The 20702-nt window shown below is 39.2% G+C and overlaps 1 protein-coding gene across 3 annotated transcripts in view; it reads left to right on the top strand.

Moving 5' to 3' along the window:
• Positions 1-20702, top strand: part of itga11a (integrin, alpha 11a) — a 50266-nt gene that overhangs the window by 20702 nt on the left and 8862 nt on the right. Inside the window, exons 4-21 of one of the 3 annotated variants that reach the window (XM_031290137.2) lie at positions 331-418; positions 690-804; positions 948-1075; positions 1296-1444; positions 1537-1681; positions 2169-2334; positions 2906-2976; positions 5861-6005; positions 6932-7080; positions 8901-9044; positions 12628-12831; positions 13699-13829; positions 14081-14247; positions 15876-16015; positions 16499-16609; positions 16742-16827; positions 16944-17154; positions 17333-17431. In XM_031290137.2, the coding sequence (XP_031145997.1) occupies positions 331-418; positions 690-804; positions 948-1075; positions 1296-1444; positions 1537-1681; positions 2169-2334; positions 2906-2976; positions 5861-6005; positions 6932-7080; positions 8901-9044; positions 12628-12831; positions 13699-13829; positions 14081-14247; positions 15876-16015; positions 16499-16609; positions 16742-16827; positions 16944-17154; positions 17333-17431 (2449 nt within the window). Of the gene's footprint in view, positions 1-326; positions 419-689; positions 805-947; positions 1076-1295; positions 1445-1536; positions 1682-2168; positions 2335-2905; positions 2977-5860; positions 6006-6931; positions 7081-8900; positions 9045-12627; positions 12832-13698; positions 13830-14080; positions 14248-15875; positions 16016-16498; positions 16610-16741; positions 16828-16943; positions 17156-17332; positions 17432-20702 lie in introns of all 3 variants that reach the window. The other 2 variants (XM_031290135.2, XM_031290136.2) reach the window with 2 other exon arrangements.

Genomic DNA, 20702 nt, shown 5'->3' with positions numbered 1-20702 from the left:
ACCAATCATTCCACATTTTACTGTTTTTTTTTTTTTAAATGGTTTATGTACATTTCCACATGTGTGTTATACCACACATCTCACCGCATGCTTCTTCATACCCGTTGCACATGTGTTGTGCTGGTTAGGAAGGCACATGAAGTTTTGTCAAGTAAACGTTTAGGTCTGAGGATGTAGACTCTGCTTTGGCTGCCCCGACAGCAATAACAAACCAAAGTCCCAGATGATGGAACCTCTGTTTGGTCTCTGAAGGACAGCGCATGTATTTATGTATATATGAGTCTGTGCATCCAAGATCCTCTCAGTGAGATTCATTTTCCCTCAAGGAAGGATATCTCTGACCAACGTATCAGAGCGAAAGGACAAGATGAGGTTGGGAATGACGCTCACATCGAACCCTCAAGACAACAGCTTTGTGGTGAGATTAAAACTCGTCGGATTTATCTTCTTGAGATGTAACATACACTAATGGTCTGTTGCTGCATAGCCTTTTTTGAGTAAGTAAGAACACATTTAATAAAATAGCAAGGGTCAAAATGGAAAAAAATACCACAAGATTGTCTTTTGATTACATGGTTGTCACACTGCAGCTCTCCCTACGGAAGTTCTCTGAGAGCATGAACCTAACTCTCTGTAATATGCTGAGGTCGATAATGTTGCTTGTATAAATGATTTATTTTATGTTTCAGGCCTGTGGACCGCTATGGTCCTATGAGTGTGGCAGCTCTTACTACAGCACTGGCATATGCTCCAGAGTCAATGCGAGCTTCAAGTTCTCCAGAACGATTGCTCCTGCCTTTCAGAGTAAGCCTTAAAGTATCTTTTCTGTTTGACAAACATTCATGGACAGTTCTTAGTCACAGCAGGGGATTATTTCCTCATTTATGAACATCTGTTTTCCTCATGTGTGCTCTCATTATTAAGTCTCATCTTTAAATATTTTTCAGGATGTGAGACCTATATGGACATAGTGATCGTTCTGGATGGCTCAAACTCCATCTACCCCTGGTATGAAGTGCAGGCTTTTCTCATCAACATTCTTCAGAAGTTCTATATTGGACCAGGTCAAATACAGGTGTGTAAGAAAGGAAGGAATACTAAAATAAGATACAATATATTGGTAATCTTCCTTGTTGGATAAATTCAAATACTGATTTTCTTTATCTCAGCAAATGCGGTCTGAGATTTTTTTTTAATCTACTATGCCGGGAGAAAGTCATTGCTGTAATTAACTGCAAGAAGACAGAGCTCTTATTAATTGTGTTAGATCATTGTCATTGTGTATCTTTGGACAGGTTGGAGTCGTTCAGTATGGTGAGAAGGTGGTCCATGAATTCAAACTCAGCGACTACAAATCTGTTGAGGAAGTGGTGAAAAGAGCGCGCAGTATCAACCAACGAGGTGGAGAGGAGACCAACACAGCTCTTGGCATCAATGTAGCACGGTACAGTATTTACTGTTTGTACAAAAGAGCAGCACTACTTCACTACTCCTCCATTATGTGATTTATTTTACAAATCAAACATGTTCTCACAGCTCACAAGCTTTCAAACAAGGAGGTCGACGAGGTGCCAAGAAGGTGATGATAGTGATAACTGATGGAGAGTCACATGACAGTGTGGATCTCCAGCAAGCCATCGAGGACAGTGAGAAGGATGGTATCACCCGTTATGCCATTGCTGTGAGTCTGCTAGCTTTACCTGGGTTAGATGGCTTACACTTCATGAGTTTTAACTTAGTTTTCTGATGGCTAATATTTTTCCAGTGCAGCATTTAAAATGCCATACACATGAGGTGACTTCATGGAGTATAGTGAAGCATGGAGCCAAAAACACTCGAGCCCCTGGAGAACTGTAGAGCAGTGGAAGTGCTGTTAAAGGTGTAAATGGTCTCTTCCAAACCAAAAGCCTTTTTTTTCTTCGGTTTATGCCACTGCTGGTGCAGCTAATGGCACACTTGATTCCACATTTGATTTACTTAGCTGGGCATGAGCATCTGAGCAAAAACTCTGGATTGATGACAGCATTGGCATCGGTGGAGAAAACCCCAAATCCTCTGAAACCTCCTTTAAAAGTGCTAATGTTAACCTGTTGTGGGCCTATACAATGTGACAGATTAATTAAATTTGTTGACACTCAAATACTTCATGCACGTACTTATCTTCCCAGGTCCTCGGCTACTACAACCGTAGAGGAATTAACCCTGAGGCCTTCCTCAATGAAATCAAGTACATTGCCAGCGACCCAGATGACAAACACTTCTTTAATGTGACAGATGAGTCAGCACTGAAGGATATTGTGGACGCACTTGGAGAACGCATCTTCAGTTTGGAAGGTTTTGCAAGGAATTAATTAAAACTACATACATTACATTTATTTGGCAGACACTGTTGTCCAAAACAACTCATAATAAGTGCATTAAAAAATAGGGAAAAAAACAACTAAAACAGTGTAAGTTCTTAGGACTAAGCAGCATACAGTAGTAACCTCCTAGTAATGTACTGCTACATTTGCATGAAAACATTCTAACTCCGCGTTTGGTGATTTTCATTTTTTTTTATCTTTAACCAAAGGATACAATGGTTATCTGTGGAAGATAAAGAAATACAGTACAACAATTTTAATAATAGGTTATTAAGTTATTTATCAAGTGAAAATGACAAACTTTGGCTGGTTCCAGTTTCTGAAATGTGAGGATTTGCTGCTTTTCTCGGTTTTCTATCATTGTAATTTGAATAATTTGGCTCTTGGACTGTTGGTTGGATAAAATAGGCAATTTGAAGACTGGTGGTAATCCAAAAAAAACATCCACATGGACACTCCAATACCAATACCTTCTTAGGTTTTGTTTGTGGTTTGGCAGCTGCAGTGGTTGAAAGCTGTAAAATACTGACTTGTTTACGCAGGAACCAGTACGAATGGGACAGCGTTTGGCCTCCAGATGTCTCAGGCTGGATTTTCCGCACACAACGTCGAGGTGAGTCTGACTTCTGCTACCACGTCGCCTCATATCATCTGTCAACATGTAGAACAACACACATTGTCTCAATTTCTGGCCCATCGTAACTCCTCCCCACAACCTGCCATTTATTACTTTCCAGTCCCCCCTGAGGTGCCGTCTGTGTGGCCCCAAAGGGTTTAGGTCTTCTTGATTTAGGACCCCGTGACAAAAGACTCAGGCCTTTTTCCACTTCAACCATGCAGTGATGGGTAATAAGACATTACTTTTTCCCCAGGGAAACATGCTAGTGAGAAGCTGAGACAAAATTGAGACAGTTCTGCTTCAGAACGTGTTGTTTTTCCGCTTACTTTACCTCGAGGCTTTCGATTTTATCTGAGAGCAGATAGTTGCAGGTGTGCTGGCTTTGAGGGTGACACAGCTGGAAGAGGGAGATAAGACACATCTCCTCTACTGTACCAGCTGATTATACCAATTCATTGATTCTCATTCCTCTCTTTCTGGCTCCGTCCAGACATTTGCTGATGTAACTACTTTGATTTTCCAGTTCCCCTTCACAGTGGGATTTGTCAAGGGAGGAATAAATATCTCCAATTTATGATGAAAAATAAATATATAGCTGAATTTGCAGCTGGGTGGCAGCAATGTCTGGAAATTCTGTCCACAAGGCCAGATTCCAGAGATTCTCGACAACACCAACCTGAGTGTTAAGAGTAGAATAACTTATTGGAAAGAATCTTGGGGCTTTAAAGGAGAAAAGCAGTCCTGAAAGCCCAGATGGTTTTGCTGAATGTGATATGTGCCAACTCTCAAGGCTGCTTATGTCATATACTATCCATATGGACGTTTAATGCATCTGCATACATAGTAATCTCTGTCTTCTGTTTGTTTCATTAACTGTAACTAAACAATGCTGAAGAATAATCCCAAGGCTCTCTGCTTATTTGCAAAACTGATTCCTATATACAATACAGAATATAAATCACTTGTTTGTTGAGCTGGTATAATGTGATATATCTTTTATACACAAATCTGGCCCCCTCCGATACAATAAAGATTTGACATCCTAACCAAAGCAAGGCTCATGGCCGTACATGCAACTGCAGTAGAAATAGGTTACTGGTTTATAATGTTGAACTGTTTTGGAGTTTCATTCATTTGCCATGGAGACCATTCTGACCAAAACAGACAACCACACTGGCGTAAAGCTGCTGTCAAAGAGTGACGTAGTGCGAGCTTGGTGAGCACACAATTCCATCTTTCAGGAATGGATTTGCAAGCTTTCCAGCATATGCTCAGACACTGGAAAATGTGTTGTTGGCACATTGTGTACGGCAAGAAAAAAACTGAGCTCATTAAGAAGAAGAACCCTGTAATTACATTGTCAGTGATACAAAGTATGGTGAACCATGGAAGACAGAAAATCCTTCCTCTATTCCTCCTTGTGTCTGCAGCTATTTGCACTTGTTTCCTTTGTTGAATGATGATTTGAAATACACACTGACCAAGATTCATCAGTGCTTTGATAATGGACTTTATAGCAGACTTACTTTCTTTGCACACTGTGGTTTTTAATTGTGTGAAAATGTTCCACTGTAGCGTTTGTGACTGTTGATGAAGTAGCTGTTGATTTGTCATGAATACGGTAGTTTCTCAACTTCCTGGACAGAAGATGTCTTAAATAAAGTATGGATAAGCAGATTTCAAGTTTTCATTCACATATGGCTTTATTGCAAAACCTGTTCATAGATACAGTATGCTCCAACTTTAGCAGTAACGGGAGATATGGGGTGCTGTGGTTAATAACACAAAAACAAAATGGGCCCAGGATACTTAACTTGTATGATATGTGTTAGCTGGATAGGAGTGATGTTGTATCTGAAAAGGGTGAAAATGATTCACATTGTTAAATACGACTTGGAAAAGGAGATCTAGGGGAAACAGCAAAAACGAGTCAAATTCTTTGTATATGTACACACTACATAATACAGCAATAAGGTGATTCTGAATATGTTTTCATAATCTATCAAAGAAAATTAAGTCGGGTGCACTCTTTTTTCATATCCAAATGGGCCAGTATGCTACTATAGAAGAAGAAAGTTTGATTTGTCCAGTGTGGAATCTGAGAGAAATAGAAAATTTAGTTTTTTAGTATATTCATTCATTTACCTTGAGATGGACCTTTGGGTTCTATGTACCTCAGCATGTTGTTGTTGTAGCAATGTCTGCATGATAGTGATTTGATGTACTGCGTAAGAAAGAAAGAATTTGATTATTTTCATTTTCTTTCAAAGTAATCCGAAAATGTAGTGAGAACTAGGAGTGTTGCAGACCATAATCGATTATTGCCTAATGATGTTACTTGGTGATTTTCCGATGGCTGCTTTTTTTGTTTTTGCCTTTTGTCTGTGGTCTGCTGTGTTCAGACTCTGCCACATTCAGGAACTGTCTTTTTTAAGAGCAGATGCAATAAAAAAGGGGAGTTCATATATCTGACATAAACCATGTGTAGCAATATCTAATAATATTGAGGAGGTGACGCATCGTGATCACGATATCGATTTGAATCGATGACAGGATAATCATAATCAAATCGAATCAGGAGACCAGTGAAGATTCACACCCCTAGTGAGAACCTCCCTTGTGTTTATCACTGTTACCAAGATTATGTTTCGCCACAAGTGAAGTTACACCAACATTAATCTGACTGAAACTAAGGTGGGCCAAACACACAGCCTGTGCTCCAAAATGGTGGTCACCTTTTGTTGAGTTCCATGAGTAAATCATCATTAACATATACAGTTATTGCCATGTTGCGTGCATGTGCAGCACATGCAGTATAACCCAATCATACTCCGCTGTTTGAAGTATAAATATCAACTATTCCGCACCCTCCCTACAGGATGGGATTCTGGTCGGTGCAGTCGGGGCTTACGATTGGAACGGGGCAGTGCTGAAGGAAACACGACAGGGGAAGGTGGTCCCTCCAAAGTCCTCCTACACGCAGGAGTTCCCTGAAGAGCTCAAGAACCACGGTGCCTATTTGGGTGAGTAACACCGTAGACATTGTTTTAATGGAGTGGAAATATCAGGACTGGATTGTGATGGAAATGTCTATAATGGGAGAAGAAATGCAGAGAAAAGTACAATGTTGTAATTTTAATAATGAAGCCTACGCTTGAACACCATTTATTTTGCTCCCACAGCCATCAGCCTGTTTACATCCTCTTGTCCTCGTAGAAGACATGTGGTTTAACACTAACTATATGAGCTGCAACCCATCTCAATAAAGTGTACCCATTGCTCCGGTACTTCCCATCATATCCAACCCTATGTCACTCCACCACCACAGCCCTCTGCTTTTACCATCAGTGGTCATCAGTCTCTGCGCTTATCCATCAGGCTGCCAATGGACGCCATTCTAGACTCAATAGTAATATGAGGTGGAGGCATAATTTTGGACAGGCAGGGAGAAAGTTAAAGCTGGGAAAAAGGGGGCATGGAGATGAGAGATGAAGGTGGAAAAATATATGGGGAGTAAGTGGAATTTTTAGTGGGAAAAGACAAAATAGAAGAAGAAATCTGAGAAACCTGAGAAACCAGGACATCCAGTTCTGCGTAACTGAATGCAGCTCATGGAGTTTCAACTTCTCAATTTGCAAAGTTTTACCATTTTTCCTTGTGTCATGCAGATCATGAAATTCAAACTAAAGGTCAGGCAGGCCCAATCGCTGTTAGCACACTCAAACAGCGGAACAAAGCATAGTGCCTGGGATCTTTATTATAATTTGACTATCAAGCAATCAATTTACTCAGTTTACAGATCCATAGTCAATTGAAGACTAGGGTAATTATTAACGTCACATGTAATATCCTACTTGGGTTACTTTACTCTCTAAATCTACGTACTTCAGATGGGTGTTGTCTGCGAACAGAGGCAGAATTAATGTGTGCATTTTTTTTATATAACTAGGTTATACTGTGACATCTGTGGTGTCAGCCAGAAACGGTCGTCTACTCGTAGCGGGAGCTCCACGATTTAACCATACTGGCAAAGTCATCATCTTCACTCTGAAGAACTCGGGCAACCTCACCATCCTGCACTCCCTCAAAGGCCAGCAGGTACACTACTGGAGCATCCAGCACTTCACCTACTTGATGAAAAAGTGCTGCAGGCCAGATGAACACTGATGTAGTGCTCATGTCTGCTTTGGAAGATTGCTGCAGTGCAACAACTTACAAATTATTCTCATGTCATAGGTTTTTGTGGAAAAATTGCCTGTATAGTCTACTTGTTTCTCTCAGCCCATTAGCATGTCTGCCCCTGTCTTGTTTTTGATACTGCCACTGGGGGGCACTAAAGTCTGACCTTTTCGAATTATATATGTAGTAGCTTTAAATTGATTTGTACGTAACTCATTATTTAACATTTATAAAAGGTAAAAGCTACTCACAAAATGTAGCAAAAGATAAATGAAGGCCCAGTTGCACAGCATTTCTTTCAGCAAAATCTATTCTTTCAAATGGAATCGCTGCAATCGGTGGATTTGCTCACAGGGGCGAAGGAAATATGTCTTCTTTTGCATCAAGTTCAACTTTGGTGAACCTTGACAAATGAATATGCAGCATTGATCAGTCGCAAGCTGTCTTGTCAGTGCCGTCAGTCAGTTTTGTTCCCCTTTATCAAATGAAATGATTTACAGTCCTGAACCAAAATACCAGAGGAAAGTAAACTGCCCAGTTAAGAGAAATGAGAAAGAAGCTCAGAGAGCTATTGCGACTAGCTAGCAGGTAGACATTCCCAGCTGGCTAGCATGTTATCAGCTAGCTCGCCAGGCACAGTAGTTTGTCAACTACCTCAGACCCACACATTTGGGGAACTCACACAGATGAATTAGAGTTTTTAAGAAAGAAAAAAACATCCTCATGAGTAATCTCTTCATGATCCTACATGATGTGCATAAAAACCACGATCACAGCTAGCAGTTTCAGGACACTACTTCAGTCAGATTTATGGGATAGATCTCCTCTTTCTCTCTGTTTTTGACATTTTAGTACCCACAATATCCTGTATATTTAACATTGGAAAGCATTAGAATTATTCCAAATCATCATTTCTCAGTGGAAAAGGCCAATAGCGTTTTCATTTTGAAATTTAAGCTCAATAAAATGACTGTACTCCGCTACTACAGTCCAAATCACATAAACATAACATACTGCACTGATGGTGCGAGTTGAAATAAATTACACTATTCTATTTCTCTTTATATTTGCTTTAAATTATTATTGTTGATGTTTTATAACTTTAATGGTAGGACTTTGAGTGTAGCGAGTTGTAGCAAATCATCTGTTGGGTTTAATCCCATTATCTGAGTCACATTAAGTTTAAAAATAATCATCATTTAAGGCTGTGTGGCTCTGTGTGTTAATGACCGCTGCACTCATAACTGGCAACTCTTCACAGGCTGCAGGGCTGAAGTGATCCTGCAGCAGCTTACATTGTACCTTGTCAGCAACAGCTCATCCAGAACAGCAGATGTTTTTTTGCAGAAAACTTTCTTGATCCCACAACTCTTAGGAAAACAGCCTTGTATAGGCAGATGTTTCTAATCTGAAAAGCAATAGATGATGTTCCATCCACTCCAGTGACTGATCCTTTGAAAAGCTCTCACAGTCTGAACATCTACAAAGCCATTAGGACTCTGACCACTTGCTTTGACACAACACAGACCCCCATTTGCTTACAATATTCAAGTTCATACTGTAAGCAACTCCAGATCATCAGTCAATAAGCAAACGACAACATGTGGTTTAACAAACAGTGGAGAAAAAGCCAAGAATTTCAGGGTATATAATCACCTGGTTGAATGAATGCTTTTAATGGATTAAAACTGATGAATAATAAAGATCTTAGAATGACAAGACATTTATGTCTCTTTCAGATTGGCTCCTACTACGGCAGTGAGATTGCACCTGTGGATATTGATGGAGACGGTATAACTGACAACCTATTGGTGGCAGCACCCATGTTCTTCAGTGGAGGCTTGGAGAAGGGAAAGGTCTATATCTACAGAGTGACAGAGCTGGTAGGTATACACTCTTAACAACTTAAACCAATGCAAAAAGAAGGGACGCATGCAGGGATTAATCCATTTCTGGCACAGAATTGGGTCAACACCTGTTCAAACTCGAATTTCTCAGTAATTTCTGCTTCACCAGGAGTGTCCGGTAACGCACGCCAAACCAGACTCTGTTGCATTCCAGCTCTACTGTTAACACACTGACATGCTGCAGGCAGACATTTCACACATGACCTTGTCCAGATCAAATGCAGCCATGCCAGTGTGCAGACTTTATTAGATGTTTAGAATGAACTCAGCAGGAAAGTATTCTGTCCCTTCTAAAGCCATTTCCAGCAAACCATTTGGAGGTGAGAAGTTTCTTTAATATAAGGAAATTTCCCAGTGCTCCAGGTCTGTATTGCTCATTGGAATACTAAATCTCTTCAGCTGTTTTGAATCCATTGAACAGGGATGGACGATGCATTTAAATATCTGGTGTGGCCCAAACCACATCACAAGTGGGCAGGCCAAGCTGAACAGTCAGAAACAAAACACAAACTGAAAGAAATCATTCTTTTAAACCGTCTGTCATCATCAGGGCAGCAACGCCACATTTCAGGATAATTCATTATCATGATGTGGTTGATTCAGGTGTTGCTGTAGATGCTGCACGGTGATAAAGTTCTGGAAAACGATTTAAGATTGGACTCCCGGGTTAAAAAATGGGTCCCTGTGGTTACAGTGAATATTACACGTCCACAATGTAAGTTCTGCAAAAAGGTGCAGAAATGAATTTTCATTGGCACTCAAAATATATGGTGCTATAAATTTTTAGCCATGCTAGCAGCGTGCCTTTAGGCAAGGCAAGACAAGGCAGCTTTATTTGTATACCACATTTCAGCAACAAGGCAATTCAAAGTGCTTTACATCAAACATTAAAGAGCAATTTAAAACGGTAACAAATATAAAACCTTTAGCAATGGCAATGCTGGTCCGTCGATCCAGACTAAAATATCTCAGCAAAGAAAGAGATGTGTTTTATATGTCTGCATAATAGGTGTGCATTATTGAAAAATCTCTGCAATTTATTTAATGGATTGCCATGAAATGTTAAAGTGGCTATAATCAATATTTTTATATTAACAGTTGATTACTTTTGAACCCACAGCCTTACAGAGATGCCAGCATGACTGTAGTTTATCATAGATATTTTCCCTGTTTTTTATTCATATTAACTCTATATAAGTAGGGTGTCTTGACTTATCTGAAATGTATGGTATAGCTGAGATACAGTCACTTATTGTTTAGTTATTGTAAGTACAGGTAAAAGTACAGACAATTAATGGCAAGCTAAAACTGAGCTGCCTTTGCACCGAAGGCTCTGACCAAAACTTAAGGAATAATAACTACAAGTCCAAAGCTAAATAATGTCGCCTGAAGTCTGGCAGCTGGTCAAATATAAAATTCCATTCACAGTCTAACAAAAAAGAAGCTGCACTTTTAACTTATTCCTGAGCCACTGCAGACTGGTCGTGACCCTTCATGGCCGTATCACAAACCATATGTTTCAAATTTTAACAGCGCCGAATATATTTTTCCCCATTTCTCCATCAATCTCCCTCTTTGTCACACATGCACACATCAGGTAGCAGAGAAGTAAAAAACTACCTTCCTAAATCAACTCCCTTCCCATTTATTCATCTGAAATAACAAATGATCTCATGTTTTGTCTCCTGACCCTAAATTATATTATGAGCTGGGATGCCAAGTGGAGCAATGATATGCATGACTACTGATGGACTGAAGTATTTGGTAAAATTCTCGGGCAGTTGCTTTCAAAGACATGAATATTTTCCATCTGACTTTACACTCGCTAAGAATAGAACTTCAAATAAATACGCTAAAGCTATATGGCGTCCTGTTCTTTAGAGGTAAAATTCCTCACTTTTTTTGCCAGATGTTTAAGATATTTGAGTTCAAAAAGGCAGAATTAAAGGATTATGTGGAAAACACAGAAGCTGATCCACACTTTATCTTTTGTTTGATAAGAGCAAAGATGAAACATGTTTGTTTCTTTTTCCTGTTTAAATTCCAACATGATTTGTTGAATAAAGGTCAAATGGTTTTGAGATAATTGAAACAACAAACCTAGCTGGATGGAAGACAGAGAGGACAGCCATCCCTTCCTAGGTGTTATGCTTTCTTATGCTTTCTCTGTGTTGTTTATGCATGCATGTGTCACGTTTTGTTTGATGTATCAAGATGTTTGCATGCTGAGTGTGATTTTCTAGGCAATCTAGTTGCCTTTAACATTACCCTCTTAGTGGACATACTTTCTGATAGAGATATTGATGCATTGACATTAAGTGAGCAAAATGTAAGCTCTGGAACATGGGGGGTCCTAACAGAAACTGGTAGGTACATCAACAAAAGTGGATGTTCTGTTTTTGCTGGATTTTCCTGTTGAGTTTGTAGAGGTTAAAGCATTTATTTTCTGAAAATGTGGTTCAGTTTTGGCCAAAAGACCAATTTTCTAAAACACTGGCCAATACATGAATTATGATATATAATATACAGTATATACATTAAGCATGATACTGTACAACTAATAACTAAAACTTGGCTGTTAACAGCTTCACAACAGAGACTAATGAAGCCAAAAAAATACACACCTCACCTAAATCCTAAGCCTATTTGGAAGCCCAAACAAAGGTGAACTATATGGGTTATTCTCCCAAATGCACCAGTCCAAGATACATACTGCTCTTGTTTACACAGTGGATTGTGGGAAGTGACCTGGCAGGATCAAGTTAAACAAAGTGAGACGTTGTGTGGCCAGTCTAAATAACACACAGGGAGTTTTTAATGTTGAAAGAACAGATTATAGCATATTTCTTTGGTTCCAAGGTGTTTGTAATTGAGCAATCGTGTAAGTATGAGGCCATGATAACCTATTGGTATATTAGCCAAAACAATAAGACATAGGCTCTAAAATAGTTTAAATGATGCAGCAGTCCAGTTACTCATATACATGGACACAGTGTCTGGGAGGAAAATCAAGGCTCGGACATATTGTATTGTATAAATTGTCCTGTCACCTGTTAGAGCGTGCGCCCCATGTATAGAGGCTCGGTCCTCGCCGCAGCGGTCGCGGGTTCAATTCCGGCCTGCAACCCTTTGCTGCATGTCATTCCCTCCCTCTCTCTCTCCCCTTTCAAGTCTAAGCTGTCTTGTCAAATAAAGGCCTAAAAATACCAAAAAAATAATCATTAAAAAAAAAAAAAAAAAAAATGTTTTTGTTCACTGACTCTGTTTGTTGCAGTTCATTTTTTGGGATGAGCAGCCAGGCCTCTAGCTCTGGGACTGCCCACTAAAGCTAATGTCTATTTATCAACATACCAAATGCCAAAGTATATAATCTCAAATTCTTGTTTCAAAAAAAAAATGTAAACTATCCCTTCAGGGGCAAATGCCTTCAGATATTTAAGAAGTGGAAAACAAATACATTCTAATACTGTAAGACTAGGATGTTTTGTGTAACATATATATAACTTGTATTTAAATATATCTATGAGAATGCTTCATTATGTTTCCCTTCATCCCTCAGAACCGTTTTGTCCTTGAGGGGGCATTGGAAATCCATAATGGTGGCCAGAACGCTCGCTTTGGCTCATCGCTCGCTCCTGTCCCCGATCTGAACGGTGATGGCTTCAATGACTTGGTGGTGGGAGCCCCACTGGAAGATGACCACAAAGGAGCCATTTATGTTTTCTTCAGCCAGCACAACAGAATACTACGCAAATACAAACAGGTAGGAGCTGTACAACGAGTACAGTAAGAAGACAATATCAATGGATTTGTATGTCTTTGCTTACTGACTTTAATCACATGTACATATTACTGCTGATTATTCTCCAAAGCATACCATACGCTTTTTATTTGATTTACCACCTTCCAGGTAGCTGTTAATTTAATGTTTATTTAAAAAATAAAATCAACTTGCACAGACTTGAAACTTGCTACAAGTGTCATTTATACTTGGAACAGTTCTGTACCCAGATGTGTTAGGGGTTTACTTGGCTCAAAAGGCAAAAGTCAGTAAGAGCAATCTGTCAGTGAGGGCAAACAAAACAAGACAAGGAGCAAGAGGGCCAGTAGGGAACAGGCTGTAGTCATCAACAGACAGACAGGTAATTACAACGGCTACAAGCACAATAGACAATCTAACAAAGGACTGGGGGGAAAAGGGCTGGCATATACTGAGTGATTAATAAGGGAATAAGGGGCAGGTGGGTGTGGAGCATCTACTGGACAGGTGGACAATAAACTCTACAAACACAGGAGACTGTCAGGCATGAGAAACTGGCAGAATGTGCAAAATCTGAGGCAGCCTACTCTATGTGACAATACTGATTCAAACAGAAGCAGGAAGCTGGGGTGACCAATTTAAGCCAATGGTATGCTTCAGAGAATGGTTGGTAGTAATGTAAAATACAGTATTTCCAATAACACAATAACTTTTCTTCTCAAAATTAACTCTTTTTAATAATTTAACTGCACAGTTTAATTGCACACAATTAATTGCTCCAATATTGACTTTAATTCCATTATTGTAAACTGTGGTTGTTGTCATTACAATCCTTGTTTGCTCACATCTCTTCTTCTCTCTGTTTCTCAGAGGATAGCAGCAGCAGATTTGGCTCCTGGCCTGCTGTACTTTGGCCGCAGTATTCATGGCACAATGGACATGAACAATGATGGTTTAGTGGACCTGGCAGTAGGTTCCCTTGGTGCTGCTGTTCTCCTTTGGTTAGTATTTCACCCAGTAAATAATACTGTTGTATTATTCAACACAGCTATTGCAGTTATTTTCAGTTATAAAACAAATGTCATCAGTTACTTTATCAGTTGCTGTGATTTGCTCACTGTCACATTTACTGTTAAAAACCTCTTATAGAGAGTTGTATGTATGCCTTCAGAAAGAATAATATTTTCAGAAATATTCTCAAGTCTCAAAGGTCTTGGGTTGGTTTTAATCCAACAGCTTTATGCCCTCACAGGTCACAGAGTGTTGTCCGGATATATACCACTATCAGGTTTGAGCCCAGTAAGGTCAACATCTTTGTGAAGGACTGTCAGAGAGGTGGAAAAGACGTGACCTGTATGTCAGCCATTGTATGTTTCAACATCACTGCCAGGACAGCCATTCCTCCCACACAGGAAATTGGTAAGCCAGCAAAAATAATCCACTGCTGTGGAAGCATCTGAGTAAATCTTCCAAGTTCCTCCCCTTATTTTTGCCTAATAAAACTCTATTTCATCTATTAGTAAAGCAGACCCTTTTACTTATTGCACAACCTATCACATCTATAGATAAAACAAAATTTCTTCCTAAGAAAAAGAAAAAATATATATTTCCTGAGACGGAAAGATGCTGACACTGCCAGGTGTTTTGTCAAACCTCTGGATATTGTAAAACCTTTAACAGATCATTTTCTTCGATACGCTTGAGCAGAGAAATTTATATTTTGGATCTGTTGCAATCGGATTGTAAAATGACAGAATGAAACATGGCTGGGTTTAAGTGAGAAAAGGCATTCAGCCCTCTAAATGTATATCCTTCCTGGCTCCAATTGACTTTTCAGCATGCGGCTTCCCGTAAAATCTGTGATGAGTGCGTGGCGCCAAAGTGAAACGTTTCTTTAGTAGCAGTAAAAGATTCTGATCTCACTGCTGTTCTCTGCCAAAGCCAATGCTGCTGCCTCCAAAACTGATATATCTGAACCACACTGGTGCTATCAAATGTTCCTTTTATTGTGTGAGCACTGGTTGGAATGCATCTACAAGTTTATCTCTGTTTTATTCGTCTTAAAAAAGAGAGTAGTTTCTAATTGTGTGGTGGTGACGACAGCTTGTAGACAACTCCGTCCTGCAGATAGTCGCCTACGTGCAAATAACCGCAGGGTTTCTCTGCTCACAATTTGTTTTTAGAGATATGATGGCGGGGTCTAGTTTCACTGTGTATCAGAGGGGAGGAAGCTAAGGTGCGGGGGAGTGTGTTCTGAGTTAACCTCTGACCCTTTGACATCTTTATCAAATCTATCAGATGTGCCAAAACAGAGTAGAGGAAGAACAGAGGGACTTATCTTGTCTTCGCTGGTTACACATACAGTGGAACACGTTTATTTAATTGTCCTCTTGTTGTCGTGTCTGGCTCATAATGCATGGCAGATGTGCTGGTGTTTGTGAGTTTGCTCTGGTCTATTGCATAAAATGAAACTTAGTTTTCTGTCCCAGTCTAGTTAATCTTATTTATTCAACTATTTATTTATAGTATTTGAGAGAAAAAAGACTCAACTTACTACTTTTAGATGTCCTTTGTTGGGACTTACTGCTGTAATATACTGCTGACAAATGCTCCTGTGTAGCCAAATCATTTAGTATCCATTATCTGCCCAGATCTTTTTGCGTAAGGCATTAAGATCTCTCCCTCTCTCTAATTCTCTAGTTGACCCCAAACACAACTCATGCACAAGTTTACCCTTAGTAGATTTTTCCTTATGCCATGAAAACACAAGGCAATAAATGGAAAGCCTTTTAAACAATGTGGCTTGGAAATGACTCAGTAATGTAACCAGAGGGTTTGAATATACAGTATGTTGAACACACATTCATCATATGTTCAGAGTCAAGCTAATATTGCATTGCACTGCTACAGTGATGTAATTTACCATATCCTGATGCGGCCATTTGTCGATTAGTCTGCACTAACTAAAAAAAAGCCATCTAACTTAGAAACATTTGAACACAAATAGAACAGTGTGTAATTTCTTAACTCTTCCAATGACCCACTAGGGATCAAATATAATGTGTCAATTGCGGAGAGACGTTTCAATCCTCGGGCCATACTGGACAACCCAAGTAAGCTGCAGCCTCAAAACCTGACCCTCTTTCCTGGAGAAGAGACCTGCGACCACATCTACTTCCACGTCATGGTGAGGCCCATGATGGGGGTTGCAAACGTCAACGACAGCAATGAAAGAATTGGCTTTACATGTATTTGTTCATCTAAATTTTTGTTTGTTTGTCTGTTTAAGTTTGCTTGTAAATTAATAATTCCTCCCAAGAGTAATGTATCCCAGTGTTTTCCCCTATTATTGAATAGGTGAGATGGGTAAAAGATATGTATTACAAGTAAGATTATGTGGAAAGTTTTAGTACTGTGAAGGTTAAAATGCAGTTTTTGACAAGAATTCAATTCTGGTAGAAAATATCACTACTTACTACTCACACTGGTCAAAACCAACACAAACTGCCCATTAAAATGAGATTATAATCATATATTTTGAGCATTTCTGCATATTGTACATCTGTGTAAACCTTTTAAAAGCAAGACCATATTTGAGTGTCATAGATAAAGTGCCACAATAAATGAGTAAATCCACAGGCTAATCTTTGAATTTAATGTGTTGTATAAGGAAACCACAGATTATGCACGGCCCATAGTGTTTTCTGCACAAGTGGGGCTACAAGATCCAGCCGACGGACCAGTTCTAGATGAAAGCTGGCCTACTGTTGTGAGGACTGAGGTGAGAGACAATCCTGGTGAGAGACTATCCTGTCTCTTCCCATAAATTATCATCTGATTCTATCAAAGTACATATGAAAAGAAAAGGATTAGTAGTTTCTTTGACTTGACAAAAGCTTGTCTCTTTGGCCAGCTTCCCTTCTGGAATGGCTGTGATGAGGATGACCGCTGCATACCTGACCTGGCACTGCAGAGTATGACCGACCTGATGACTCGAAAGTAGGTACACACATGAGAATACACAGACATATTGTATTTACACACCCAAGAAAAAAATGATCCTCAGATGCTCTGTTACTTATGATTTCACTTTTCTTTCTCTCCCTGCCTCCCAGTCAGTTCTGTGTGCAGCCTGTACAGTCTCGCGGTGCTTTCTGCCGCCATCTAAGTGAAGGAGGGGCCGAGGGATCTCTGCGGGTTATAGAGGGAAACAGGAGGAGGATGGTGGTGGATGTCCGATTGGAGAACAAAGGAGAAAACGCCTACAATGCTCGCCTGAATATCACCTACACACCCAATCTACGCTTCTCTAGCCTCATAGTCAAGGTACATTTTCATCAGGCAAACTCATTTGCTTCATGGTGAGAACATATCTTTGTAATGTATGAAGTTGTCTAATATATTCTAAAGAGGCTCAGATTTAACCAACAGATGAGATGAGATAAATGCTGCATTTAAGATACCAGTACTGTATTTAAAATAAATGTTATTATTTTCTATCCAGGACAACTCTGACATCAAAATAGAGTGTTTCATTGAGGACAAACTGAGGAATGAGAAGATCTGCAATGTCAGTGCTCCGTTCATGAGGGCTAAAACTCAGGTGAGATATCACACTCTGAATCAAAGAAATTATTATTAAGATTTTTTTATATGTTTAAAAGTTGTGACTTACTTTATGATGTGCTATTAGACAATCTACTAACAAAACACTTAGACTTAACTGGGTATGTGTTTTGCTGTTGTATTCATGTGAAAACAGTCAAATCAAAATGATTGATTGGCAGATTTGCAGGTTTTGCAGTCATTCTAGAGCATTCCCCAAAGTTATATTTGACATTTTCTTCCTGAGAGAATCCTCATTTCTGTATTTATCTGTAAAAGTTGATTTTTCCAACCATAACAAAATAATTTATATTGGAGTTTTCATGTCAACATGGGCCGTATTAGATCACTTGGGCCCAAAACACATGCTGCATGCTTTAGATGACCATGATGAAACACACTGGTTAATGTTAAACCCACAAGCCAACCAGAAGACCCAGTGTAGTAGGGCTAGGTATCGTTAAAAAATGATCAATACCAATACTGTGACTTCGATACCGGTTCCTAAATGATACTTTTTTCGATACCAATTTTATAAAACAAAAAGAAATTACATTACACATTACCGCACAAATATTTTCATTTATTTTCCTGCTCCTACTACGTAGCCCTGTCTCTGTGTGTAACGTAGAGCTTTTCCTGCCTGCCTTTACAATGTGTAAAGTTAGACAGCCAATCACAAGCATTATTAGATCTTGGTAGAGGCATGCTGCATGCTTGTTGGCTCACTCACGCTAATGATATTTAGTCCTTATGTATTGAAATAGGGTATTGAATGACGAGGCATTTTTCAATACTCGATACTTTAGAGGCAATTCAGTCGGGGCCTAAAAAGTATTGACTTCGGTACCCAGCCCTACAGTTTAGTTCTGGTTTGTGAGTTCCCTTCTTTCTATACTCTGACATGAAAGTCTACAGTGTCGACACTAAAACATGTCCTTCTCTATTCAGCTTTCTAACTATAACAAGTGTAAGTAGAAAGCAAGCAACTGTACTTTTGGATTTAATCTTAAACATTACATTACACAAACCTACATCAGTATAAAAAGCTTTCAGTGACTTATCAAGACAAAACAACACATTAGAGGATACGATTAACATCCTTATCTTAGTTTATATCCTGTGACTCAACATTTTTTTTACAGTTCTATGCACAAACAAATGCATAGCAGATTGTCCCCATAAAGCACATTATGATTTTGAAATGTGTTGCTACAATGTTGTGTAGTTTCCCAGATCAGGCACATGCCCTTTAACCTAAAGAAAGTTCAAGTTACTATAAAGTCCAAGTAGGAAGTGCAAAAGGGGCTGTGTTAATGAAAGTAAAAAAAATTACAATTAAAAAGGATTTAATTAGCCACAGAAATCAAGAAGGCTGCACATTCACATTTTGCTATAAGTAAATATATACATACAGTTGTGTTCAAAATAATAGCAGTCCAACATCACTAACCTCATAAATCATTTTTTTTGGTAGAAGTGATATTTCTACATTGCAAATAGTTTACTAGTAAGTGTTGTAGAGTCATAGAAAACCAACAGACCCAACAGTCATGACATGCATGCTGCTCGTTCTGTGTACTTTAATCTGTAATTGAAAGGGGCATGTTCAAAATAATAGCAGTGTTGTGTTCAATTAGTGAGGTGATTGATTCTGTGAAGAAACAGGTGTCAATTATGGCCCATATTTAAGGAAGGAAGGAAGCAAATGTTGTGCATGCTGGTTATAGTGCATTTTTGATTTGATTTATTTATTTAATTGTATCAAGAATGCCTTACATATGAATAAAAAGACATCAAATACAATCGAGGATAAAAACACAATAAAGTCCAGGACTTATTTCCATTGTGGTCCTCAACTTTCACACTGAAATACTCAGCAAAATGGGTCGTTCCAGACATTGCTCTGAGGAACAGCGGACTTTGATTAAAACATTGATTGGAGAGGGGAAAACATATAAAGAAGTGCAGAAAATTATAGGCGGCTCAGCCAAAATGATTTCAAATGCCTTGAAATGGCATCCAAAGCCTGAATTACGTGGGAAAAAACGGTCAACTACCATTCGAATGGATCGAAGAATAGCCAAAATGGCAAAGGCTCAACCAATGATCAGCTCCACGAAAATCAAAGAAGACTTAAAGTTACCTGTGAGTACTGTTACGATCAGCGAAGGCTATGTGAAGCAAAGCTCTCAGCTAGAAGCCCCCGCAAAGTCCCATTGCTGAAAAAAAGACATGTACTGAATAGGTTGAAATTTGCCAAAGGACACATTGACTGGCCAAAGGAGAAATGGGGCAACATTCTGTGGACTGATGAGTGCAAAATTGTTCTTTTGGGGTTTAGGGGCCGCAGACAGTTTGTCCGACGACTCCCATGCACTGAATTCAAGCCACAGTACACTGTGAAGACAGTAAAGCATGGTGGTGCAAAAATCATGTTATGGGGATGTTTCTCATACTGTGGTGTTGGGCCTATTTATCGCATACCAGGGATCATGGTTCAGTTTCAATACATCAAAATGCTTGAAGAGGTCATGTTGCCTTATGCTGAAGAGGAAATGCCTTTGAAATGGGTCTTTCAACAAGACAATGACCCAAAACACACCAGTAAGCGAGCAAAGTCTTGGTTCCAGATGAACAAGATTGATGTTATGGAGTAGCCAGCCCAATCCCCAGACCTCAATCCCATAGAAAACTTGTGGGGTGACATCAAAAATGCTGTTTCTGAGGCAAAACCCAGTAATGCAGAGGAATTGTGGAATGTAGTTCAATCGTCCTGGGCTGGAATACCTGTTCACAGGTGCCGGAAGTTGGTCGACTCCATGCAACACAGATGTGAAGCAGTTCTCAGAAATAATGGTTATGCAACTAAATATTAGTGCAGTGATTCAAAGTAAAGCAAACCCGTGAGACATGTTTCAGTTTATACAGTAAATGTTTGAGTTTGTAAAGAAAAATGCAAATACTGCTATTTTTTTGAACAGCCTAATATTCCTTTTTCTTCACTTTCTGTAAAGGTATAACACAAACGTGATCAATTTTGGTCATGTTTTGATTTGGAATTGAATATGCAGTATGCATTGATATTATGGAATTAAAAGCTATTCTAAGGATTTTGAGCATTATTCACTTTTTTTAAACACACTGCTATTATTCTGAACACCAGTGTCAAGGATTTGATGTGATCCAGAAAGGCTTCCAGATTTTGAAAAAGGTTTTTAGAGAGCCCTTCGTACAGTATCTTACTTTCTCCAGTGTGATACAGAAAG

This window comes from Sander lucioperca, chromosome 3 (assembly GCF_008315115.2).
Source record: "Sander lucioperca isolate FBNREF2018 chromosome 3, SLUC_FBN_1.2, whole genome shotgun sequence".
Taxonomy (NCBI): Eukaryota; Metazoa; Chordata; class Actinopteri; order Perciformes; family Percidae; genus Sander; species Sander lucioperca.
This window is presented reverse-complemented; position numbering and strand designations above follow the sequence as displayed.